Source organism: Nannospalax galili, unplaced genomic scaffold, assembly GCF_000622305.1.
Source record: "Nannospalax galili isolate Female #2095 unplaced genomic scaffold, S.galili_v1.0 scaffold45, whole genome shotgun sequence".
Classification (NCBI taxonomy): domain Eukaryota; kingdom Metazoa; phylum Chordata; class Mammalia; order Rodentia; family Spalacidae; genus Nannospalax; species Nannospalax galili.
This window is the reverse complement of record NW_008355775.1, coordinates 4,392,327-4,419,808: the sequence shown is the minus strand read 5'-3', so window position 1 is coordinate 4,419,808 and position 27,482 is coordinate 4,392,327. Positions and strand designations below refer to the sequence as shown.

At 41.4% G+C, this 27,482-nt stretch overlaps 1 protein-coding gene across 7 annotated transcripts in view; it reads left to right on the top strand.

The window, feature by feature from the left end:
- Rasgrf2 (Ras protein specific guanine nucleotide releasing factor 2) overlaps positions 1-27,482 on the top strand; it is a 260,937-nt gene that overhangs the window by 210,296 nt on the left and 23,159 nt on the right. For all 7 annotated transcript variants that reach the window (XM_029556207.1, XM_029556206.1, XM_029556209.1 and 4 more), the window contains 2 exons: positions 8,734-8,840; positions 24,394-24,506. In XM_029556207.1, the coding sequence (XP_029412067.1) occupies positions 8,734-8,840; positions 24,394-24,506 (220 nt within the window). The remainder of the gene's footprint in view (positions 1-8,733; positions 8,841-24,393; positions 24,507-27,482) is intronic.

Below are 27,482 nucleotides of genomic sequence, written 5' to 3'. Positions count from 1 at the left end.
AAAAAAAAAACAAGTATCTTCTTGAAGTCCCTCAAATTAAGGTAAAGAATAAGAACAAATCATTCTGGAAGAACGCAAAGGAAAATAGCTTTAGATACTTAAGTGACAATAGAATTTATTCTCATAATTGTTTTAATAGCTTTTGTATAATCCTCATCGCTATTATGTGATATAAAATGTATTTATCAAATCTGTAATCATTATGCCAAAAAATCTGAATTACTGTAATATTTTGTATATTGTTAAAACTGTAACTTTAATTGTAAAAAAAAAATTAAAAAAAAATTAAATAAAAAAAAGATTGGTTTTTCTATTTCTGTGAATAATAGCACTGGAACTTTGAAGTGATTGCATTAGATCTATAGATTGCTTTTGGTTGTATAGGCATTTCCTCAACATTAATTCTAATCCGTGAGCATGGGACCATTTTCCATCATGTAGTGTCCACCTTAATCTCTTTCTCCAGCATTTTAAAGTTTTCATTGTAGAGGGCTTTTACTCCTGGGTTATGTTTCTTCCAAGGTTTTTATTTGCTTTGTGAAAGCTGTGAATGGGATTCTATCCCTATGTCTTTATGAGCATGTTTGCTACAGACTACTGGTTTTTGCATGTCAATTTTGCATCTTGTAACTTACTGAAAGTGTTTATCAGATATAAGAGTTTTCTGGTGGAGTCTTTAGGGTCTTTTATGTGGAAAATCATATCATCTGCAAATAGAAATATGATGACTTCTTCTTCTCTTATTTCTTTTTCTTGTTTTATTGTTATACCCAAGTCTTTGATACTATTTCAAATAAACGCAGAAAAAGTAGACATCTTGGTCTTGTTTTTTATTTTAGTAGAAGTGCTTTGAGCTTTACCCTATTTAGTATGATGTTGGCTATAGATTTGTCATATATAACATTTATTATGTTGAGATATGATCCTTTTATTCCTAGTCAAAAGAGAGCATTTTGAGGAAATTTAAATTCTGGTTAGATAACTAAATGTTTGTTTTAAAATCTGCTCAACATGAAATAGATCTTTTTCTAGTGGGCTATGCTATTCCTTGTCAACAATTACAAGAGAAGTAAAAGGAAAACATTTGCTTTCCCAACATATCCAAATAACATCTTCTCTTGTAGCTTTAAGAGTTATTTCACCTATTTGTAAAATAAATTTAAGACTAAACCTCTGGCTTTAGGAAGTGAGATGTGATTAAAGGTGCTCTAGGTTTGAAAATAGATAAACCTGAGCCCAAAGCCTGGTTCTGACTCTTACTAGTTTGGGGATCTTTGTCACTTTCTTAATCTCTCTGGTTTTGTTATTCATCCATAAGTGGAGATAACAGCATCTTTCCTATGCAGTGGCTCTTATTGGTAAATAAGTCACATAACTTATGATAGAAATGCAGCACTTGGCCACATGGTGAACAATTGTCATTACTGTCCTCGGATAACAGAGTTATATTATAACCCACACATAAAGTTTCTTGCATAGTGCCTGGCACAGACCAGGAATAAATATTAATAATGCTCCATGGCAGCAGCCCCAGGAATACAATTCAATACTAAGAGTACAAACCGGTTGCACATTTTTGTCATCACACTTTTAGAAGAATTCGTAGTAAACTAAATCACCCTGATAACATTGATGCTGCTGGACAGATTGTATTCATTTGTATGAAGTGGAAAGTGGTACCTCACTGAATTGACCTTATTCTTAGCTCACGAAGAATCATTCCCACTTTTGGAATCATTAAAATGATTTTAATACACTCATTCACTAAGCCTGTTTATTAAGCTGACCAGAAACCATTCCTACAAGAACAATAAAACAACCAACAGTTCACACTTGCTTTTCCTCCCAGGTCATCCACCTTCATGCATCATATAGGTCAAAATCACTGACTCTTCTTGATTCTATCTAACGTTCCTTATCAAGTTAAATCTTGGCTTAAAATGCTTTGTTGGCATTAAAAACAGTGCCGTGGACCACGCTGTTGATACTGAAATACTGTACCATGTTCAAGAGTTCCTTCTTTTGCAAGTTTTCCTCAGGTAGCCTCAGGCTGGTTGTAACTAGACTCCCCATAATCATCTTAGGCACAGCTTCATTTCCATATCACCATTTTTCTACTTCCTACTTACAAAATGGGCAGTAAAGTTGGTCTGTGTATCATTGCATTTAAATAATAAAGTATAAATTTTCCTCCTTTTCAGTCCCTTGCCTCTCTTCTTATTTGATGTATTTTCTGTTGTAATAGGTTTTAAATAGTTATGGTAGCATAATGCAAGAATGACCTTTATTCTGATATATAATCTCAATAGCTGCAGAAACATTTGAACAGTTTTCATTGGAAATGATTCAGTGCTTGCTAAGAAAAAAAACAGTTGAGTGTCTACCGTGGATAAAGGTGAAAGATGGACAGATGCTTGAGCCAAGATACCTTTACAAAAGAGTGGATGATCTAATTACATGGGTGGCTACAAGGGATGCAGTACTCCACAAGGATTACCGTGGGGGAAAGGATCATACAGTTAAATCTTAGAGTTTTTTTTTTTGAATTATTTAATAACCACATGATTAGAAGCATTTCATTACAGCATTAACAATGTTTTATTTATTATTTTTGTTGTATGTGTATGCATGTAATTGCCTGCATATAGATAAGAGCACCCGTATTGTGCAATGCCTGAGGAGGACAGAAGAGACTGTCAGATCCCCTGGAACTGGAGCTATAGACAGTTGTTAGCTGCCATGTGGGTGCTGGTATTTGAACCCGGGTCTTCTGCAAGAACAGTCAGTGTTCTTATTCACTGAGCCATCTCTCCAGTCCCAATACTCAATTTTAAATTCACACATATGGTATAATGCTTAGTTTTCATTGTTAGTTGGACACAATCTGTAATCACCTGGGAAGGGAGTCTCAATGAAGGATTGTCTAGATTAGGTTGGCCTGTGGGCATGTCTGTAGGGGAATCTTGATTATGATAATTAAAGTAGGAAGACCCACACACTGTGGGTGGCACCATTCCCTAGGTTTTTGTCATGGACTGTATTAAAAAGGGGAAAGTGAGCTTAGCACAAGCCTGCACGTCTGCTCTTGATGGGCTGCTTCAAGTTCCTTCTGTATTTATGCCTCCTCAGTGATGAGCTATAATCCTGAATTGTGGAAATAAATCCAGGATATTTTATTGCAGCAACTAAAAAGCAAACTAGGACATTCGGTGATTTGGCTCTTAAAGTTTTCTCAATGAGTTGGTTTGCCCTAATTTTCCAGTTCAACCAGTGCCTGAAACCAGAAAGGGTCCATAGTTTGGCAAGATATCAGTGTCTGGGTGACAGTATTCCAGACATGATACTTCTTAGTAGTAATTCTTAGGGGTGAACGTGTGGAGTGAGGCATGGTGGATTCCTGTTCTGTATGCCTCTTGATCCTTGTTTTTGGTGGATTATTTTAATGTTTTTCAATTGTGGATTGTGAGTTTTTCTTCAGGGGTTTTGTTAATAGTAATCCAGTACAGACTGAGACTGAGCATGCGTGTGCTCCTGCAGAGAGGCGCCTTCAGTACCATGGCTGGGATCCACAGGACTGTCACTAGCCTGGACCACCTTGTGGTATCTTCTCATCAAGGAAAGACATGCGATAGTGATCCAGTCTGAGCTTCAGTCCTGGGCTTGCAGTAATCAGTTTTCAGGGAGCCTCACCCCATTCTAGACCCCACTGGGATCTGTATACAGGCAAGCAAGTTTCTTTCTTCTGAAGGGCAGGAATGTAGAGGATTAAATCCAGAATTGTGCCCATATTAGGCAAGCACTGAACCACTGAGTTAAACCCCTAGCTGTAGGCAAGATCTCAGTTGTCTTTTTGCTCGTAGATTGTCAGAGGACAGCCCCTTAATAGTTCCAGCTTTATGTGGGAGTCTCAGTTCCCAACCTTTAAAGATTTTTAAAAATTCTTTGAGAATTTCATATATGTATATAAAATGCATTTTAATTATATCCACTCTCACTCACTTCCCTCCAACTCTTCTCAGAGACCTCCGCTACACCCCCCCCAGCTTCATACCCTTTAAAAAAATTTTATTATTTTTATTCTGTGTATCTGAGTGTATTGCCTGCATGTACGTCAGTGCACCTGGGTCATGCAATGCCCACAGAGGTCAAATGAGGGCATCAAATTCCCTGGAACTGGAGTTAGGGATGGTTGTTAGCTGAAATGTGGGTGCTGGGAATGGAACCTGGGTCCTCTGCAAGAGCAGCTAGTACTCTTATCTGCTGAGTCATCTCTCCAGCCCAATGCGCCACCCCCCCTTTAAGCCTAATGAGTCCAATTAATGCTGCTCACATGGGTGTAGGCCATCCATTGGAGTATGGGCAACCAACCTATCAGGGCAGGCCTATACCCTTAAAGAAAAACATGACTCTCTCTCTCCAAATAGCCATCAATTGCCAATAATAGCTCCTGAGCTCGGCGGGGGGGGGGGGGGGGGGGGGATGGGACAGGATATGCGCTCATGTGCCTTTCTCCCATCCATGATGGGATGTTAACTGGCTTGATCTTGTGAGGGTTTGTGTAGGCAACCACAGCCACTATGAATTCATGAGTGCAATGGCCACGTCAAATCCAGAAGACACTGATCATTCTTCCCTGATCTCTGGTTTTAACAAACTTTCTACTACCTCTTCTGCAATGGTACTTCAGCCTTGAGTAGTAGGAGAGTTGGAGGATGGAGAAGTGGGAGGGATGGGGGCTGGGAAGGTGTGGAAAATGTCTATTTAGAGCTGAATGCTCCACAGTCACTCATTCTCTGAGTTTTGACCAATTGAGAGTTTCTGCATTAACTGCCACCCACTGCCAAATGAAGCTTTTCTGATGAGGGTTGAGAGCTGTCCTAATCTGTGGGTATATAGCTAAGTACTTAGAAGACAGTTTGATACTTTGTTCATTTAGCAAATTAATCACAGTAAGTTCTCCCCTAGGGCCTACGCCCCCACTCCCAACCATGAGTTCCCTGCAGGTTTACAATACTAGGCATAAGTTCCCTCCTGTGGAGTAATGACCACTCGATCTTCCTGACACTTCTTCCCTTGAACTACATGGATGGTATAATCTCCAGATTACAGCTAGAAAGTTCTCCTTCCTGCTCATGCAGCCAGCTCCACTCAGGGACTTGCCTCAGATTTTCAGATCATTCTGTATATTTGACTTTAGAGAACCTTCTTATAAACTCAGATAGCTACTTGCAATATTTGTAACATTTTACTCAGAATTTCCAGGTTCTCAATAAAAAACTTTTTATGGTATATCTAGTTTGCCAAGAGCATATTATCACCATCCTCTGACAGAATTTTAAATGTCTGCTGGTGGGTAGAAGATGTCTGTCTACATTCAAAGAAGAAAGAGAAGGGACTTCTGCTCTTTGGAAGTTTAGAGATTTATTTTGTCCAGTTAACTTTGTCATATTTGATGACTTTCTTTCAATGATCCAGACAATCATTCTTATATACATACTGTCATTCAAAAATACTTAGGAAGAGCGTAGTATCTGGACTTTCATTTATCCACTAAATACATACATTAACCTGAGTTCAGATCCCCAGCACCCACATAAAAGCTAGGCATGGTAGTGGGGGACAGAGACAAGTGGATCTGGAAGACTCAAGGTCCGATGAGAGAGCATGCATTAAAAACAATAAAGTAGAGCTGGCCTTTAATCCCAGCACTCAGGAGGCAGAGGCAGGCAGATCTCTGTGAGTCTGAGGCCAGCCTGGCCTACGTAGTGAGTTCCAGGCCAGCTGGGACTACAGGGAGACCCTGTCTCAAAAACACCAAAACACCAAAACAACAACAACAACAAACAAACAATAAGGTAGATAGTGACAGAGGAGAACTCCCAACATTGATTTCTGGCTTCAACATACACATGCACAGGTTCATCCACACACAGGCCTGTTCCACAAGGCACTCACACAAATAAAAATAAATAACACATATGTATAATGATGTACAACATGTGCTTTATGATAGATAGACACTTGAGTTCAGCTAAACCTACTAGACTCCCATCTTCGTGAAGGACAAAATATTGATCATAAAATTACATAGACGAGTATAAAGTAGAAAATACAATCAGTGCCATAGAGTAAATGTGTATGTTGTTATGAGATCTACTGGCAAATTTATCCTGTTCTGGCTAGGAAGGACGCTCCTGGGGAAGGGGTGACTGGCTTTCAGTGACTAATTATTTCCTTATGAAACAGTCTGTTCAAAGGCCTAGGGATCATGAAGATTCAGAAGGGTGGAGAAATAGAAGGTAAAATAGAAAAATATGGTTCCAGAAAAAGCCTAGAGGACCAAACCCTGAGCGATCTTGCAGTCTATGTTAAGGGCTTTTGAACTTCTTGTAAGAACCACTGAAGGGCCTTAAATGCTGCTATGACACATTCTATTTGTCCTTTGAAAAGATCTTAAACTCCTGGGATGCCAGACTGGGAAGGAGACAAGGGGGGATAGACCAGGAGATCACTGCTGGGATTAATCCTGATTTTGACTTTGTAGCTAGGGAGAAACAGACAAGCTTCAGGCTTACCTACCTTGATAAATGGCAGTGTTTCTTTACTAAAACAAAGACAGAGTTTGGGGGAAAGGCCTTGCGTTTTCTTATTATACTGAGCTTGAGATCCGTTTGAAATAGCCAAGAGGAAAAATATCAGGATGGTTTGGATACATTGGTCTGGAACTTAGATGGGATTAGGGGAATGTAAGTGAGTTATTGGTTATGGGTGGTCACTTAGGTGATACATTTCCTAAGGAAAGATTATAGACTTGGTCATGGAGGATCTCGATGATAGGGCTGTCTTGGTGGGGAGAGGGAGTAAGAAGCTTGGAGTGGGATGTAGAGATAGTAGGAAACAAGAAAATGGAATCAATGCTTATGGACGTCTCTGAGGAAGAGTTGTTATTGCAGAACTGGGCCTGGAACCTTGGATATTTGACATATCAGGTAAATGCTTTAATACTAGGTTACATCACCAGTCCATGAAGTATTAATGTTCCCTTTTTGGGGGTTTGTTTGTTTGTTTTTGTTGTTGCTGGTTTGTTGTATTTGAGACAGGGTCTCCCTGTAGCCCTAACTGTCGTGAAACTTGCTGTATAGACCAGTCTGATCTTGATCTCACAGAGATCTAACTGCCTCCGCCTCCAAAGTGCTGGGATTAAAGACATACACTACCACTCCCAATGAGAAGTATTAATTTTCAAAGGAAATTTATTGCTTAATTATGATTGGATGACAGAATGCTTTTCAATTTTTATGAATTTTTTATTTTTTGAGAATTTAATACAGAATATTTTTTAAAAGATATAATTTTTTAAATTTAATTTTATTTTTGTATCTTTGAGACAGAGCTTGTAGACCATACTGTCCTTGAACTCACAGAGATCCATCTGCTTCTGCTTTCTAAGTGCTGGGATCAAAGGCGTACACTACCACGCCTCGCTAAGTTTTAAAATGTTTTCTTTTTCTTTATTTTTTATGTGTATGAGTGTATTACCTGCACGCAAGTGCACCCGTGTCGTGCAATGCCCGATGAGGTCAGAAGAGGGTGTCAGATGCCCTGGAACTGGAGTTACAGATGGATGTTGGGAATTGAAACCCATGTCCTCTGTAAGAGCAGCTAGCACTCCCAACAGCTAAGCCATCTCTCCAGCCCCTATAATGTCTTCTTGATAGTGAAAAGGTGACTAAGGGAGTGACATGGGCTGTATAGAGGAACTCAAAGAGACTGGACCAGAGCTGGGGATATAGCTTGGTGGTAGAACATTTGCCTAGATTGTGCAAGGTTCTGAAGTTCATCTCTTGTGAAAAAGAAAAGGATACTGACTTATAGTAATAACTCATATTTATTGAGCTCTTGCTATTGCTAGGTACTGTTCAAAGACTTAGCTTGTGTTAACAAGCATAGTTCTATAAGAACTCCTTGAGACAAGAACATTTATGAGGGATATCAGAAAATAGTCACCAGACAAATGATATAATTTGTCTGAGTCAGAGAAAAGCAATTTCAATCCAGATAGTCTTTTTGTTTTTAGTTATTTTATTTTCAGCTGACAAACAATAATTGCATATATATTATCTACTTACAGGATATAATAAGATGCTTTGATACTTCACTGTGGAGTGATTAAATCAAATAACCAACAAATCTATTATCTCATTTATCACTTTTTGTGGTGACATTTGAATCAATACTTTTAGTAACTTTAGACTATCTGTTTTCAAGAATCAGGCTACATTGCTTGTCAGTTTAGGCATGCGCAATAAAGTATCTACATCATTTGAGAGCCAAGATCCATCTACAAATGTTCAAAATGTTATTGGTTGCATAATAAGTTTGTGGCAAAGGTATACATTCATGCTGGCTCCAACCTTTGTTAAAATTCCTTCTTGGCTTTGTATTGTAGAGCATGACAGGCATAAATGGAAGTTTCATTAGCACAGCATTAGCTTTCATCAGTGGCCTTTAATAAATGTGTGCTTTCTTCATGTAATTGTACCTGTAACCGTGCAGAAGACTCACTGTGAGAGTCTAATAAGCGAGCAGAATTCACAAATCTATAGCTACTCTCTCCTCTTTGCCAAGATGTAGCATTTGTGAGTTTCATTAACCAAAGTCCTAAAATAAGTGACCTTTTCCAGTCCTTGGGGACTGGCCTTAACTACAATGTGTGTTTCTTTTCCTCCTAAGGATTTAACAATACAGACAGAACATGTGACAAAGAGTTTATCATACGGAGAACAGCCACCAATCGAGTCCTGAATGTCCTTCGTCACTGGGTCTCCAAGCATGCTCAGGTAATTCAGGAGTTTCAGCATTGACTTTCAAGGATTTCATGTTTAAGTTACCTTTTAAGTCATTACACTTGTAAACCATCTCCTGGTGCTCTACAGGTAGAATCTTTGAGACTTAGAAACTAGGAAGGGAAGACACAGGGGAGACATATGGAGACAAGCAGCCACATGTGTTACCAACATCTGCTCTTTCACATTTGCAAACTGCATGATTTGACCATGTGAACCAGGACTTCCCTCCTCTCTCATCTGCCAGGCAGCATCCCTTCCACCTAGCATCTACAGCCCAGCAGCTGAACTAGATCAACCTTGAGGGGTCCCTTTCTTGGGTCTCCTCTGTAAGTGGAACTCTATAGAGGCATCCATCTACTTTGGCACCCACAGTCCCCTGAGCTGGACATCATGGTGCTACTTGAGGCCCAGAAATAACCTGGTATCTGGTAAGGGAGAGATTTCTCAGCCTGAGTCACAAAATATTTTGCCCTCTGTCATTTGATGCTTTGGTTCCTAGTATTCTGCTTTTAAGTTGTATCAAACTGAAGTTTTCAGCACGCAAAGTTTGTAGAATTCATTCCATTTTTGCAAGGTAAAGTCAGGCCCTTCTTTACTTTATTGGCTCAGAGCCATGTACAGTCCTTTACTGACCCCTGTCAGGCCTTCCTGGACTCAATGCTGGCTAGCAGCCTACAAGGAGAACTAGACAGAGAGACTGGGACCCTGAAGTGCTCAGATCAAAGATGTGACAGAACTTAAAGACCACTTTGAATTAAGCATGAAGTGCAAAATGGACATTTGTGATTCAGTATCTTTCTGCTAAGGATGGAAGAGATGCACCTTTCATGCATCCAGTGAGGGCTGAGCACAGCTAATAAGAGCTGCACACTGGAGTAGGTATGAGTGACAGGATCCACGTGGTCTCTGCCTTAAGGAGCTTCCCATCATAGAAAGGAAAGGGCCGCTCCCAGCATTGTGCTTAGTGCAATTCTATGCAACAAGCTATTCCACTGGATCTTTCCCATTGCCCCAGACCTTCAGGAGGAGGTATAGAGGACGTGAAGCCTGCATATGCTTAAGGGCTGTTGCTGGGCTGCCCAAGGAGGATGAGTAAGGAGCTCTTGAAAGCAATTCACCCATAGTTGTAGTTACCCATTAGTGGGAAGTTAACATAGGAGATGTCAGTGGAGGGTGGTAGAGTCAGTTCCCTGTCACACAGGGAAGGAATAGAGATGCTGCTACCTCACATCAGCAGCAAAAGAGACACCTCAAGGAAGCCACCAGCCACATGCCATGGGCAAAGAGAGGAGAGGTGTATGCAAGCACACAGGCTCCCTCTCTACACCGTAGGCCAAGTAAAACTGCAGGGAATTCAGTTCAGCCCTGCCCCTGCCCAAGAGGACTGTCCACCGCCCAGAGGAGTGATGTAATCCCCACAGAGAGAGTCTGGGTAACGTGAACACCAGCACCTCAGGGCCTAGGGGAGTTGAAGTTGAAAGTGACTTACAGGAGGCCAGGTATTGCCTGAGTCAGGGGAGCTGGTCTGAAGTGCCCAGCAAAGTGGTTTTCAACCACCACCGCCCCCACACCAACATGCTTCTACAGAAGCTAGCTAACCACTGTCCTTCCGTCAGACCCAGAGGAGGCCAAGACTAGGTTCCACCTGCACATCACACCAGACTCTTCTTTCCTGGAACCTCATCCTGAGCATCTGAAGCCACAGCCAGTGGGTAAAGTTGGGGTGGAGAGAGCAGACGAGGTCTCCTGTCCAGGTTTCCTGGTTTGGAACAGGTCAGGTGTGAGCAGGATGTACGTCTTGTGTCGAACTGAAATGTGGATTAATATATCAGACTTCACATTCTGACCGTTGAAATGAGACTTTTTTGACACGTGCCCAGACTTCTGCAGGATAGGTAAGGGTGGCCCACAGAGCTGCTGAATGGCATGGGTGAGCTGCTTGATGATTCCAACATTGTTTATGGTACAGGAAGTATAGTTTCTCTTGGGAGCACAATTTCACAGACTATATCAAATAATTTAGCTATTACATTTCTAACTCATATTAGGCCTCTTACACTAATCTGATGGCAAACAGAGATATATATTTAGTTGAAAATGAGGAACTCGAACTTGTATTTCATTTTACATGGTTTCTTCATTTTTGCTGAACTGTTACATACATGACATGATCTTGTTCGGTGATCTTTGCACCCAGTACCCTGTAACTACCACCCTGGTCAAGACATAGGTTATGTCCAGCCCCCAAGAAGACCCCTCCTAACCAACCCTCTCTTCTTGAGCATCACTCAACCTCTATTAGTTTTATTTTTATTGTCACTGATGTTTATCTGCTCAGGAGTGTTCGTTTTCTGTTTTTCTCTTGCTTTGTTTCTAATTGTTTCTAATGCTTTCTACAAATACACACCCTTTTCCCATTATAAAAAGACTTCTGTGAATGGTCAATTTTGACACAGACTTAATTGGATTAGTAGACACTTAAGGTGTTAATGAAACATACCTTTGGGTGTGTCTGTGAGGGAATTCCCAGAGAGGTTTAACTAAGGAGGAAAGATCCACTCTGAATGTGGACTTGTGGAATGAATACAAAGGAAAAAAAGGGGGGAAATGAGCAGAGTACTGGCATGCTCCTTTCTCTGCCCCCAACTGCCAACCTGACTAACCAACTGCCTCATTTTCCTGTCACCACGGAGCTGCCTGCCACCTGGCCATCCCCACCTGCCACCTGGCCATCCCCACCTGATCCAGGAGCCAGAATAAATCCTTCCTTCCTTAAGTTGTTGCTGTCAGGTATACTGTTACAGCAATGAGAAAAGTAACCAATACAGTTTTATCTTATATATACTTTATAAACATATGGGGGGGAGACAGAGAGAGAGAGAGAGAGAGAGAGAGAGAGAGAGAGAGAGGAGACAGAGAGAGAGATCCTGTATAAACACACACACACACAGAGAGCGAGAGAGAGGGAGACAGAGAGAGAGAGAGAGATCCTGTATAAACACACACACAGAGAGAGTGAGAGAGAGGGAGACAGAGAGAGAGAGAGAGAGAGAGAGAGAGAGGAGACAGAGAGAGAGATCCTGTATAAACACACACACAGAGAGAGTGAGAGAGAGGGAGACAGAGAGAGAGAGAGAGAGAGAGAGAGAGAGGAGACAGAGAGAGATCCTGTATAAACACACACACAGAGAGCGAGAGAGAGGGAGACAGAGAGAGAGAGAGAGAGAGAGAGAGAGAGAGAGAGAGATCCTGTCTTAGTAGTTCTCCCAACCTCAATCCTTGACAGCTGAGGCAAACGCTTTTACAGTGTGAAAATCCCAACTGGAGGAGCGCTCAGGCCAGTCTGCCTGAAGATGGGGATCTCAGCGCTTGAGGGCATGTGGGAATCCTATTGGAGAAGCAGTGGGCTGTGGAGTGAAGGGTGATCTGGACTGAAATCCCTGCTGTAGCATTTACTGGCTGTGCGGTGTATGGCTCAGGAAACCCTTTTGCTCCTCTGGGCCTGTACTCCTTCCTCTCGAAGAATGGGGACAATGCCGCTTGTTCTTGTGAGCTGTGGGGAAGACCACTTGAAGCAAAACATGTAGCGTGGCTGTTACAGGTGGCTGCTGTTGGTGGAAACAGGCATGTGTTGGCACTATCTAATCCAGTATGACTCAGGTAGGCAGAATGTTGTCCCCCACCAAATCTATAAGCCAGTGATGTCTCAGAGGACTTCTGTGATACTGCCCACTTGAACTTCATGAGATGGAAGAAAAGCTCTTTATCTGAGTGTGTAGTCTACTGACTACAGACATACGAAACTGATTGATCTCCTGAAGGGCAGCTAGCATGGCAGAAATGCAGAAATTGTAATGTTAATTAAAATCAAATAGCTACCAGTGTGAGTTCCAGTAGGAAATCAGGCCCAGCACCTGAGACTTGAGTTACCTGTGCTCTCCTGTAGTGCTGCATTCTTTTGAAACATCACCTAACAGGTGGCCCACACCACAGCAGCAGTAGAAAGCTGGGGAAGAGGCCCACTCTCATGGAGGGAAAAGCAAAACCTTTCCATGGTGTTGGTGCTATAGTTAATGCATCATGGGAGAAGATGACAGCTCCTCCCAAGGAAGGAAAGAACCCGAATACATCCGTGTCCCACAGTTTGGACAGGTTGGAGAAGGAATGTGCCCTGGTGACTCATGGAGAGCAGGGAAGTAGGTGCTGGTGTGACAGTCACTACATAGGGTATTAGGTATGGGGCACAAGATGCAGAGCTCACTCAGTTCCTCTTAATCTGCTGGATATTTTGACAGTTGTAGAAGCCTGTTTTTAAATTTATTTTTCTTGGCATCACTTAGCAAAACACAGAACTCAGTGTCACATTAGAGCTTGGAGAGTTCAGATGTATTCTTTGTTCTAGATCTGAAGCGGAGGTTGAGCCAGGACAAACGCAGCACAGTTTTTGGTGTGGGTGGGAGAATGAAATTTGTAAGAAACAACTCTCTATTGAACAGAGAACTCCTGTCACCTCCACTGACAGCTCTTGGCTGGCTTCCAGCTCCATCCTGTCCTCCGGCTCAGCCCCTTCCTGTCCATCTGCCTTGGGTACTTTTCCATCCACATGCCCTACTCAGCCTTGGTTTTCAAGAATTGGCTCTGTTTTTCCACTTCCAAGACTACCTCAGTGTTTGGACACCTACCACTGAGTTCTTTGCAGGATAAGAATGTCTCTCTGGGCCTCTGACTCTCTCTGCCATGGGCAGGTGTTTCCTGTTCTTGGCCTCTTGGAGGAGGACCTTATAGTCTCCCCCAAGTTCTCATCATAGTCATGTGAGTTCCAGGGGATCTGGGTACTAGTGCCCTGAAGAAAAAAATGAATGGATTCCATAGAACAATCTAAAAGCCAGCCTCAGGTTTGCTCTTGTTTTAGTAATGATATGGGGAACAGTCTTTTATATAGACTTCATTCTTCACTTAGATGGTAGTTTTCTCTGTGATAATGGATTCTGTATAACAGCTTCATAATTTTAGGAAAAGATCCAAATGCTGCCTTTCACTTCCTTTATGTCAGCACTGTTCTGAGCAGTTTTCAGTTGTATGTCACTTACTGCCTTTTGTACCCTTCAGAGGAAGGGGGATCTGGTCATTATCCTGACAAGAAGGGGACACTGAAGCTTAGCTTCAATAGTTTCCTTGTCATCACATGGAAAGCAAAGGGCAGTGCCAGGTTTTCCACCTGTGCTACCTGGCTGTGAACTACCTAATAGGTGGGTTAGAAGTTGCCTCAGTACTCAAGAGTATCAAAGTACAACAAAGCTCTTGAGTCTGTCTGTCCCTAGCAGTGGGAGCTCATAGGGATACCAGGACCAAGAAGACAAAATTTAGTCTCAATATGAGATGCTAGTGGCAATGAAATAATTCGTTTTAATATCCAGTTTGTTTTCTACTGTATAAGCCTTGCAAATGCTTTCACACAGTCTGACATGGAAGATGACTAGTAGGCCATACATATTCCTATGTGGGCTTCACCTTGTTAATTGGTGTCCATTCACTTCTGGTTGTCCATCCTGTTAACCTATGCATATCTTAACTGAGAGATCCTAGATGCCTACAGTATAAAGCAGTATTTGTTCACAAGCTCACATTTCCCACAACAGGAATCAACATAAAATAGAGTGTGTTCTGTCTAATTGAAATGGACCAGCAACGTTGATTCTCTTGGTCTGTCAGGTTTCTAGACTTACAGGCTGATTCTAAACTTGATTCCTTTGGCATTGGATTCTGCTGTGACAGGATCCCTACATTTCCTCTCTTGCCTTCTGGGTGGGAGCCAGGGCTATCACATTTCCTTTTAGTTCTTAAAGATCTCTGGGTCAAAATGGACCCCGTGAGGAAAGAAGCCTGAACACTTGAACAGAGTCTGCGTTCTGACATTAGCTTGCTTACTTTATTACCTGTGACACTGACAAAGTGATCTTTATGTGGTTCTTATGCAACTGAATTATTTTGTCAGACTGAAAAATATTAAATGCAACCATTATCTGAGAAGTATAAGTTTTCCTTCCTTCCTTCCTTTGCACACGTGTGTGTGTGTATGTGTGTGTGTGTGTGTGTGTGTGTGTGTGTGTGTGTGTGTGTGTGTGTGTGTGTGTGTGTTAGTCCTGAAGATAGGCTGGAAAGATGGCTCAGAGGTTAAAAGCTCATACTGCTCTTGCAGAAGACCCAAGTTGAGTTCATAGCGCCCATGTTGGGTGGCTCACAACCTCCTGTAACTCCAGCTCCAAGGGATCCAATGTCCTCTCTGACTTCTCCAGGCAACACATTCATGTGCACATACCCACACACACAAACTATACAAAAATCTTAAAATGTAAATATAAAACCTTTTCTAAAAACCCCAAGGATAGACTTCCATTCTCTGCTTTTTTTTCCCTTCTCCGGACAACCAATCAAATTAAAAAAAAAATCCTAGTTCCCTTAATTATGTACTAAATTTTTCTTTATCTTTTATATAACTCTACTTTTACCCTTTAAACTCCCCTTAAGTTCTCAAGGTTTTTCTTTGTATTTGATAAGACATTTACAGCAGGATTCATTAAGTTGACATAAACTAGATTCATGTTGTTTTTTTTAAAAAAAAAAAAACAGTGTCCTTGGTAGGACTTACTTTCTCTTCTCTTTAGTGGCCAGAACAGAACATTAGTTTTCCTTCTAGAACTACTAAGATTCCTTCACCTTTTGTGGATGAATCTCATTGACAGAGAACACAACAAGAACACCACATGGACTGTAACTACTGTGAAACCGCTTCTCCGTGATTATTTTCTGATGAATTTTCATGGGGAAGGGTCGGTTTTCTGTTCCTTGTTGATATCCCTTCACTCTCATGATCACTCTTGAACCCTGGGAATATGGCTGAAGACTATGGCATGCAGCCATATCCTCAGCATGGGGAATGATGGCCAGATGTGCACTGTGATGTCATTGGCCTTCATTTGGTGAGACAGGCCTGTATCAGGGCTCTCACCACTGCAGAATAGCCGGAGGACACCGGGAGCCAACTTCACACAACTGCCTCTCCTGGATGCTCGGCACTCCAGTTGGCCTCATCTGCTGCATTTCTTTTTCTGTTCCTCTCCTCTCTCCCTGCTCCCAGATGTAACAAGCCTGGGCTCCTAGTCTCTTTGCCCAAAGTCTGTCCTTGGAGTGATGTCAATGATACTTCATCTGCCATGTTCCTATGAGCTGAAGAATGTCTCCCCTGAGCAAAAGAAATGATGTGATTTGCTTGGCAACTTTTTACTTCAGCCTTTTTACCTCCATAGACCACTTCTGGTACTTTTCTAAGGTTTATATTAGAATTAAACATAAAGATAATTGTACTGACATGTGGCACTATTTTAAAAATGTAGATGTTAGGGTTAAAAGTAGGTCCTTCCAGACTTTTCTTTCTCCCTTCAGTGTTTGTCATTGTCTTGAAAGCTCTGATCTATTTACATTAACCACCAATCCAGAAACCTAATGGAACCTAATAGAAAACACAGCCTCTCTCTCTCTCTCTCTCTCTCTCTCTCTCTCTCTCTCTCTCATCTATTTATTCCCTCTCTGTCTTTCTTGTCTCTCTGTCTCTCTTTTTCTCTTCCTCTCCTGTCTTTTCTGTGTCTCTGTCTGTCTCTCTCTCCCTTCTGTCTTTCCTGTCTCTCTGTCTGTCTCTGTCTCTCTCTCTCTCTCTCTCTTCTTGATACCATGGTTTTTAACTTGACTAAATTTTAACTTGACTAAATAAATAACCTTGGGAGCTGATTTCAGGGTTATGGGGCAGTATTTCAAAATTCTAATAAGCTCAATTGGGCTGAGGCTAAATTTTAGTAAGTTATTCAAAATCAGAGTAATTTATCAGAAAATGGTTAAATTAATACTTTCCTTTTTGATGAATGGGTATCCTTTGCTTCCATCTGCCTCTACCTAGTATTTTTGCTTTAGCTTATCATCTGTACTTTGTCCTGTCCCTTCTCCTTGTAGCTTTCCATTTCACATCTGCTAAACGAATTCCCCAAACCATCAGCTTAAGAACTAGACACCTTATTCCCACCTGTCTTCAAGTCAAGTACAGTCCTCCTGGTCTTTGGCTCATTCTTTCAAGAAATATTTGTGCGGCAGACAGGAACAAGGCCCTATTTAACAAATTTGAGACTTAATTGTGTTCAGAGTTTAGTACCTGAAATTTAATTTTTTGGATCTATTTATTTTTATTTTATATGTATGAGTGTTTGGCCTCCATGTAAGTGTACCAAGTGCATTTAGTGATAGTGGATGCTAGAAGAGGGTGTCAGACCCCTGAGTACTAGAGTTAGGGTCAGTTATTAGCCACCACCTGGGTGCTTGGAACTGAACCTGTGTCCTCTGCAAGAGCAGTCAGTGCTCTTAACTGCTGAGCCACCTCTCCAGCCCAACATACCTGAACTTGTAGTTCCCAGGTGATAGTCAAGCATAGGTTCCCTATATGTTGTGATCCTCTTTATTGTTTCAAGAACCTGATTAGGAATGAATGACTAGTAAGTTTTGACCATGCATGGGAAGTTTAGAATGACTGCAGTATTGCTTTGTAGGATCCAATTCCAAATTTATTGCCCTTCCTTGTGATTTCCATCAGCAAGTTTTCCCATAGTACAAACAAAAGAGACCTTTATATTCTTTTGATATGGGAAATGCAAAATGGGAGATTCTAGAATACCCTGCTGTTTCTGGTGCAGAGTCATTGCTACCCAGAGGTAATATGAATGCTGGCAAGCCAGAGGTGACAGGGCTAGGGCAAAGTGAGTAGATGCCGTCAGGGGCTCCCATCCCCAGCTTTTAGCCAGGACAATCTCTCCTGGGCCTGAATTTCAATATTAAAGTTCTACCAGGAGAATTCAGCCTTTTGACATTGTAACACAACCTTGTCATCTATAAAGTTCATGCTCAAGAACTGTGCAATCAAGGTCTAAAAAAGAAAAAAAAACTCATACTATTTTAAATAAGCTTACAGTTTGTGTTGGGCCTCATTCATAGCTGTCCTGGACTGCACAAAGCTGGTGGGCTGTGAGTTAGACAAAGGTCCCTGTTCCCTAAGTAGAAAGCATCACTGGTTTAGAAGCACACTACCTCTAATTCATTATGATGAGGACTCCAGAGACATGTCCCAAGACTGTGTCATGAGGTGATTACTAGCATTTTCCCATTTCCTCACTCACGAAATAGCCTGAATCTAACTGACCTCTACAACACAATTGAAAGTTTTCATCTTGTATAGTCCAAGAAGGCAGAGACCAGAGATATGTTTTTCATTTTCTTGAACACCAAGCTGAGCCCCAGGTTCTGAGTTTCAAGCCTGCTACGTTCTGAGAACCTGCTTTATGAACCTTTTGTTCTGGGTTTTAAAATGGTTCATGCCAATTTGCTCCACTCTGAACGATCCCACTCTAAAAATCTCTAGCCACTGTTAGAAATACACTGTGCTGATTACTGTGAGGAAATTGCTGTCATAATTCTCTTTGTCCTCCAATTGTCTACTGAATCAAATTTTCCCAGCATCCTGGAGTCCCCTTGGCCACATGTAGCATGTACCCAGTCCTTACACTGCTCTCCTGAAAGATTGAATGATATTTCTAGAATGTCAAAGCTATAACATGGGTTAGTTTCAAAGTGCTGGAGAATATGACTGATTGATTCTCAGATGACTTTTTCTTCTCCCCTTCTTTTCTAGTCCCAGGGACTGAACCTCAGGTCCTGTTCATCCTATACAAACACTCTTCCACCAAGCTACAGCCGCAGTCCTATTTTTACTTTCTAGTTTGAAGAAGGGTCTCCTTAAGTTACCTAGGCTGGCTTTGAATTTACTCTGTAGCTAAGGCAGGCCTTGAACTTGCAATCCTCCCACTTCCGCCTTTGGAGAAGCTAGCATTATAGGTCTGTACCACCAGGCCTGGTTTACAGATTACGTTTTAGTTGTGTGGTTAAATCATATTAATGCAAATTAAGTTTTCTGACTGGAAGCTGTGTCTGAAGAGTCCTGGGTATAAGTGGAAAATAGTCCCAGACTCAGCCACTTTAGCATTTTGGCCTGCTTTTCCTATACCAGCCACACTACTAATACACCCAGAGCTGATTCTCTCTGAAGGACTACGTTGTGAAGCTGTTGAAAATTCAGGCATTTGCCAGGACTACTGGAGTCCAAATCTTACATCTGCTTCTTGTTACCTGCTAGATTTGGGATGACTCTGTGTATCAGAACTTCATGTACTTAAAATGGGAAGAAAGATTGTTACTGCAGTTTGAAGTGGTTAAATGCTACCTAGCATGGGCAAGCTGTCACCAAGTCTGAATTATGATCGTTAGCCTCCTCTCACCAGCTGGTCTCTTCTGAGGATCATTACACCATCAGTTGACAATCTTTGTGAGCACGCATTCACCGAGTGCCTAGAGACCAGCAGCCTGCTTCCCCCAGCTGCCTCTCTGCAGGTGGTTCTCAGACCTGTGTCTCCATGACCTGCTGCTCCTCTAAGCTTCAGTAGAGCATCAGGGTGCCTCCACTGCTTTGCCATGTGTCTTCTCAAGCCTCTGCTCTGGGTTTCTTGGGTTAATTTATATTCCCTTCTGCCCATCCATCTGGACTTGGTGCTCTCTCTCTCTCCCCAGCACCTTGATAACCAACTTGCTCAACAGTTGTCATTGAAATAGAAGCTAGTTTCCTTTTCAGAGACTGAAGGGTAGACACCTCATATTTCCAGGCCTCTTTGCCCCCAACATCCCCCCCCACCTCATTCTCTGTATCCATATCCCTGTTTCATGAATTCAGCAGTGGCCGGGGCGGGGGGTTGAATAGGGGGCGACTGGACAGAGAGAGGGACGCCTGAAAACGATTATTGTGATAACCCCAGTGACTACCTCAGGTGTCCAGCCCTGTTCCCTAGCAAGGCCCTAGACATCAAGGCAGAATCACTGCAGCCACCTGGCAAAGGTACTGCAGCACCATCTTGTGGACAACGCAGCCAAAATTTCATTCTATAATGAAATGCAATCAGTTTAGACACAATCCATCTCTGAATTTAAATAGGGAGCATGTCTTTTGTTCTGCTTTATATTTCTTAATTAAGCATATTCTATATTTTAAAAGAAACTTTTGATGATCAATCTGTATTATATGCACTTATGAACAACAAAATGATACTTATGAGTGTCACATCAGCAGATCAACTTTAAAAGTAAAATAAAGGCGGCATAAAGTCTTTCAACTCCAATGTGCAGCAGCGTCAACAGCAGTGGAGAGCTTGTTAAAAGCAGAATCTCAGTGCCCCTCCAAATAGCTGAACCTGAGCTTGGGTGCTAATCAGGGCCCCCATGACTCACGTTTAAGAAGCACAGATGACAGGAGTCAGACAGTAGTCCTGTATCCTTGGCACAGTACCACCATCTCCTTACACATCCACTCTCAGCTCCTCTGATCATCTCTTCTTAACCTCAGAGGCTCATGCATTATGGGAGGTGTCAAGACCTTGGCCCCTCTCTCCTCTGTGACACTGCTGTGAGGAAGGCCTGAATTCATAGATTACTTCATGATAAAAATCCTGTGCAAATGTAAGGAAAATCAAGAAAGAAATTCTTATGGTTCATACTCGGTGATCACAGAATCTGTTTAGATCACCTACATCAGCAGCAGAACAAAATCCAGCTATAACTGTGCAGCATGCGTGGACAGTATCTGCAGAGTTCACCGTCTTTCAAAGGTACCCTCAGGACAGTCTTCCCAGAGCTCAGAAGAGTAAAATTACATTAAAATATTTTTCAGAATGTTTTATTAAACAATAGATTTATTTCACCCCTTACTAGTAAGTAGCTCTATAATAAATATTTGTTTACACAATGATTGTTGCACTAAAATCTGTTACAATTTCACATTTAGCTTTTCTTGTACAAATCATATATAATATCTTTTTTATTAATTAAATTTGTTCTTTGACAATTTCATGCATGCATTTAATTCATTTGGTTGGCTCTCGTCTCCTTCATGCCCCTCACTACACTCCCTTTCCTGCTAATCTCTTCCCCACGTTTGCATCTTTTTGTTTTGTTTGTGTTCTTCTGAGTTTGACCACGGCCTTCTGTGTGGCCTTGGGATTCAAAGTATCCATGGGAGCCTGATGGATTCACTATGCATGCAATATCGAAGGTAGTGGCTCCCACTCTCCCGGAGTCCATTCTTAGCCTAGATGTGGTTCAGCAGTAAGGGGTAGGGCCCATGAGCTCCTCCCCCAGCCATGGCCATTTGTTAGGAAGGCCTGTCTTGTGCACGCCCACCACAAATAATCATAGCCGCTGTGAGCTGGTGATTACATTAGCTGTGTCTAGAGGATGGGATTTCGCTGTCCTCCTTATCTTCTGGTCCTCACATTCTTTCTTTCCCCTCTTCTGCAATGTTCTCTGAGCCTTGGGGGAGTAATATAAATGACTTGTTTAGGCTGAGCCCACATCTATCACTTACTCTTGGCATCTTGGGCAACCATGAGTCTAGGAGACCTTCCACATTCACCATCCTGGGGCCTCAGAACAATCCCCATTAAGCCCAGGATGTTGCCCAGCAGGTGCTCCAGGATGCTAGTTAATCAAACCACTAATTAGCTCTTAGCTGGGTCTGAACAGAAGGCTAGTGTCCTTCACACTAATCGTGCCATTTATGATAATCATATTATCTGCATCATTAGAGCCCCAACGTAGCTACATAAAGACTCTGTTGTCTCACTAATATATATCAAATATTCATTAAGGAAATGGACTCCTGACAGTTGAGAAATCTTTTGGTAGTGCATACAGATTTAGAGGTCATAAACTGTTTGCACCTCATTACCTTGAATCGGGAGGATGGAATTAAGAAGAAAACAGCAAAATTACTGTCTTAGCTTTGCACATATTTCAAAAGGAAAATTGGTACCGAGAAACTGTTGGATAATAACTAGGTGAAATTTTATGAAACATATTATCTAATATCCATAAGAGATTGTAACATTTGTGTTGCCCTCGAACTCCAATGTCTCATTTCCCCCCAAAATAGAAGTGGTCTCAAACTCTGAAAATGAAGCATGGAGAATAACTTCCTATGCATTTGGCCATGGAGCTGAGACACAAAATACTCACTTCAAATTAAGTTAGGTCTTTGCATTGTTTACAATTTGTGATATTGTGGAAATTTTGCCCCTAATTTACTATATATAGTAAAATCTTGCTCTTTTCTCTGTATTGGATTAATTCCATTACCAATGTTATCCTCAACCATTTAAAAGAATTCAGAATGTCAGTTCCTTAAAATCACTTTCTTTAGTGTTAAAAATGTAATTATAATAACATAATACAGTTAGTAATGCAAGAATGCACTTATTATAATACAATGCATTGTAAGAATTATAACAAATTTGTATGGTGAAATAACCACCTAATGCCTGCTCATGCAAAGCTAATGTCTATGAGGGTAAGAGCCTTCATGCATACCTGGCAGCAATTGGCTCATCTCTGAGACCCTAACAATCCCAGCATCTGCCAGGGAATGTCGCACAAACGTTCACTTTATAAAAGAGTGCAAGAGCCACATGCACATGCACATGGGTGTGTACATGTGGAGGTCAGATAACAACTTGATAGAGTTGGTTCTCTCCTTTCATAATGCGGATCTCCCGGATCAAACACAGTTCATTAGGCATAATAGTGGGAGCCTTTGCCTGCTGACCAATGTTGCCATCCCATCCAGGAAAGTTAAACACCGGTGCAGTGCTCTTGTCTAGTACGTAGTCCTGTCCTGCGGTCCTGTTGTATTTCTGTCAGTGGTCACAGTAAAGCCTTTCTAAAGCATCCCTTGCCGTAGGTCTAATCCAGATTTCCAGGTCAAACAAATGTTGTCTTTTTGGTATCCTTTATACTGAAACCATTTGTCAGATTTTCTTTGCCTTTCATGACATTAACATTTTTGAAGAGGATAGTTTAAGACTTCTTAACAAGTAGATAGAGATCTGTATTTGGAACAGAAATGCTAAGGAAATGACACCACAGAGCATAACTTCAGTAGGTAGCATGGTGGTGTCCTGACTCATCACCGTGGTTGGCAACTATGAGTGACTTCCTCCAAGTTCTCCCTTCATATTGAATAAGTAGTCATTAGGAGTTTCCTGAGACCAGCAGTTCTGTTCCCCAATACATTTATTCTATCGTTTCAGCATCCATCCATGATCCTTGCCTGAACCAATTATGACTTACTTGGTTGGAAATGGTGGTTTTCTGATGCACTTATTCTTTGAATTTACTAGGTAGAATGGTACTATATATGTATGAAGAGCAGTTTGGTGTATTATTCCCCTTGTGTATGCAATCTATCTATCTATCTATCTATCTATCTATCTATCTATCTATCTATCTATCATCATCTATCTATATCTATCATCTATCTATCTATCTATCTATCTATCATCATAATCTATCTATATCTATCTATCATCTATCTAGCTATCATCTATCATCTACTAGTCTTTCAGTCTCTACACCTACATATCCATCCATCCACCCATCCATCCATTCCCCACCACTCCCTACCATCCTCCTTCTACCTTTCTATCAATAAGGGTTCAAAAGTTCTTTCTGTTCATTTCATTAATATTAATTATTCACATTATTCATTTTTATGGTCCTGTTTTTCTAATTCTGCTCACTAACTATCCCTTTGGTCTCACTCCTGAGTCTGGCATGGCCCAGTCAGTTTCTGAGTATCGTTTATTCTGTATCCCTTAGTATATCCACATAGACACTGGCATAAATGCTCAGATACTGCTAACCTCAGCATATCTGCATTCAAGCTGCACCCAAACAACACATTTTATTCTTGTAACGAATCTTTCTTAAGCTACTTCTATGTCCTTGTTAATAATATTACTCATGATCCACTGGGAAACCAGGCAGCTAAACTGATCTTTAAAACATAACATACTAAATTATGGTAACAGTGTTATATGCTCCATGGGAGCACAGAAGAAAAGCTCCCAACCCCACTGCATCAATTAAGGAAGACTCCAGGGAGAATGTTATCAACCCTTAGACCTGAGAGATGAATCAGAATCCACCTGGGGAGGGGGACAGTGTTCCAGACTAGGGAAGTACATCTCTCTCTGAGGAACCAGGCAAATGTGCTGAGTTTAATACAGTGTGAGCAAGTTCGCATTGGCAACGGGATGGGGGAGTGTTGGAGACTGTGGGAGAGAAGAAGCTAGACAAGTTTGCTGGAGCCTTGTAATGTCTGCTAAAGACCCAGCCCAACACCTGTCCCAAGAGCAGCAATATTCAGCTTTGGCTGTATGTTCTCATCTTGTGGGGAGCCTGTTAGAAAAATAACAACAAAGCTCCAACCCAGACTATTTAAGCTGGGATCACGAGGGGCAGGAAGTGGGAAGCTCTGGGACGTACATTTCATTTTCCATACCTGGCTTCTCAGGGGGAATCATCATGAATAATGGTGATCTGATTTTAAAAGTTCTATTTTATTTTATAGGATTTTGAACTCAACAATGAACTCAAAATGAATGTCCTAAACTTGTTAGAAGAAGTTTTGCGAGACCCAGACCTTCTTCCCCAAGAAAGGAAAGCCACATCAAATATCCTGAGGTAAAGCGATCACATGTGCTAATTAAATTATGTCACTGACTTGTGCTATGCTCATAGAAAATAGATCCTATCAAACCAGAAGGTACATCTTAGAATTTTGTGGGCAACAGGAGTTGTGTTCTCAGCAGCAAAGTATTATCTATCATCTTTTTCCTGGGGACAGTTTAGAGTCAGCTGTGCCAGGTAGACTTTGGACTGGGCAGCATAACTTGTGTGGAGTGTATACGCCTATGTGTAGGTAAATGGTTTCTGTAGAGCAACACGGTAAAGGAAAGAAGCCTTGAGAACGCCTGCTGTGAGTCCAGTCAGCGTTATGGAGAAGTTTTAATCCCTCTGTGAGTGCTAACTAGGTATCATTAGCTTACCTTTGTGGGAGAGTATGGTAGTGTTTCTGTGAGAGAGGACACATTCCCACAGAGTAGTAATGCACTGTCCTCAGTTTCTTTCATCAGTCCTAGCTAACTTTTCTTTTCACTTACCTTAAGCTTTTCATATCAGATAGATTTCATATTTATGTGGACTTGAGTAAAGCATGACCCCTACATGTCTCTATGATGAAAGCTTGAATTCGGGGTATCACATTAGAGACGTGTGTTTTTCCATAGTTATAACACCCAGCATCCACACAGGTAACAAGCTGTTTTATGCTTCTTGAATTGGTGGGAGCATATTTTTTCCTAGTCTATTCTATATGAAGAAGGCATTCATCAATGGCTGTGTGCAGACATTTCAGTTATGGCTTCCCAGCTCGCCTCACATCCATCTGTTGGGGCCTGTTACCTCTTTACCATTCTGGTTTCCAGTTCTACCTTCACTTACAGCGCTGAAAAAGATCCTTTCTTTCTCACAAGCTTGGTTGCATTGAGTCTTGGCATAACAGTATCTTTTTAAAAGCATGTATGGAGAGGAATCCATTCAGCTCAGTCCACCATGGTTTTGGAAGTCCATGATGCAGTGATGCCAAATTTTGGGTTGTGATATTTTAGCAATTGCTCCATAAGTTTCTTACCCCCATTAGCTGAAGATCCCATAGCTAGATACTATAATATAGGAACTGTTAGAAGACTAACTGCATCCCCCACTGAAAAACTGACATGGTCAAACTCTAACATCCAGTGCCTTAAATTACGGCCTTCTTCGTGAATAACATCACCGTAGATACAGAGTTGAGTTGAAGACATCTAGGAAGGCGAGGCCCTAATCTAATACGACTGGGTCTGTATAAGACAATAACCAAAGGAGACAGACAGATTCAGAGGATACCATGTGGAGGTGGAGGCAGAGAGAGGAGTTATGCATCTGCAAGCCAAAGACCACCAAGAATTGCTGGCAAGTCATCTGAAGTTAAGGAAAGCAAGAAAGAGCTCCCTCTGGGCTTCAGAGTTAGCACACCTCTGCTCACACTTTGACCTCTGATTTCTGTCCAGAGCTGTGAGACAGTCCTGTGCATTTTTGTTGTTCTCAGCCACCTACTGTTTGTTTGGGCAGCTTAGAAAATACTTAGGAGTCTTCCATATATTTCCTATTCTATGAAAGCATATAAGTAAGCTTACCTAGGCCATGACCCTATACCGGGTCTGTTTTCATATTTTAGAATTATATATATGTAGTCACATTGAGAGTGGTTTCTGTAGATGAGTGGTTATGTCTAGGAGTGATTGTTACCCTTTTCTTATTATGCAAATAGCTTTTCATACTCTTTATATATTTAAAATCACTGACATTTTATTTTAAACCTATATTCTGGAAGTTTACACTCTTAGGGACATTTTTCTAAATACCTATGAAGGAAATGAGGATGTTCAGATTGGGAAGAATGGTCAGAACTGACCAACATGAGGCCTTTCTGTGGCTAATTCCTCAAGACCCCTTTGCTGGCACTCCTCAGAGCTTCTGTTTGTACCAAGAGATGACCTCAGAAGCCAGTTAACTAGAGTTATTATGTAAGATGAATCCCATTTATCATTCCAGGTTTTTATTATTTATCAACCCTCAAACATGTCAGTTCTCTTTGCTGAATAATGATCTGAACAGCAAAAACATAAGGCCAATGAGGAACAGGCATGTTAATAAATGGCCTGGGAGTACGACACTGCACAGGGACCCTTTCTAACCTTTGCAAGGTGTCACAGGGTTCAGTCTTTGATAACCACCTAAAACTGTCAAAGTTCTTAACAAATTGGAACTTTAGTTTCTGCATTTATAAATAAACCTGTTGTGAAGATCACATGTTTTAATATGGTTTAAAGAGATTAACACAATGTCTGAGCTATGGTTATTCCTATTACAGCAATTACTGTTCTTGTTAGATGCACAGATAACTCTTGGGTGATACGGTCCAAATGAAACCTGCTGGACCTTAGTTGGTCACCACCTTTCTTACACAAAGAAAGTATAGACCAACATCAGGGCTGAGACCAATGACTCTTGGCTCTATGTTTAGACTATTTTCATTTCTATAATTGAAGGAGGAATTTTCCACTCACAGAACGTAGAGCCATTTTTTCCTTTTAAGTTTATTAATATTTCATATTAAATGCACAATTATTAGACTAATTATACTGCTGACAAATAGGGTGGACAGGATCCTGGTGTGGGTGTCAAAGCCAGGAGTCGGGAGTCAGGAGGGGAAAAGCAAGTCTGGACATGTGAGGGGAACAGTTATGACCTCCCAATTAATACAGGTGATGCTGTGGGGGATAAACCTACCATATTATGGTTATGCATAGTCCAGGGTATGAGTTACTTTTCTGCTGCTGTGATAAAACACCATGACCAAAGCATCTTATAGAAGGAAGAGTTTATTTGGCTTGTGGTTCCAGGGGAGAATCCATAATGGCAGGGGAGGCATGGCAGTAGGAGATAGCCAGGACAGAAAGCCAAGTGATCACATCTTCAAGCGGGCATAGGAAGCAGAGAGAGCCAGACTGGAAGTGGGCATGGCTATATGCTAATATCTTGAAGCCTTCCCTTAGT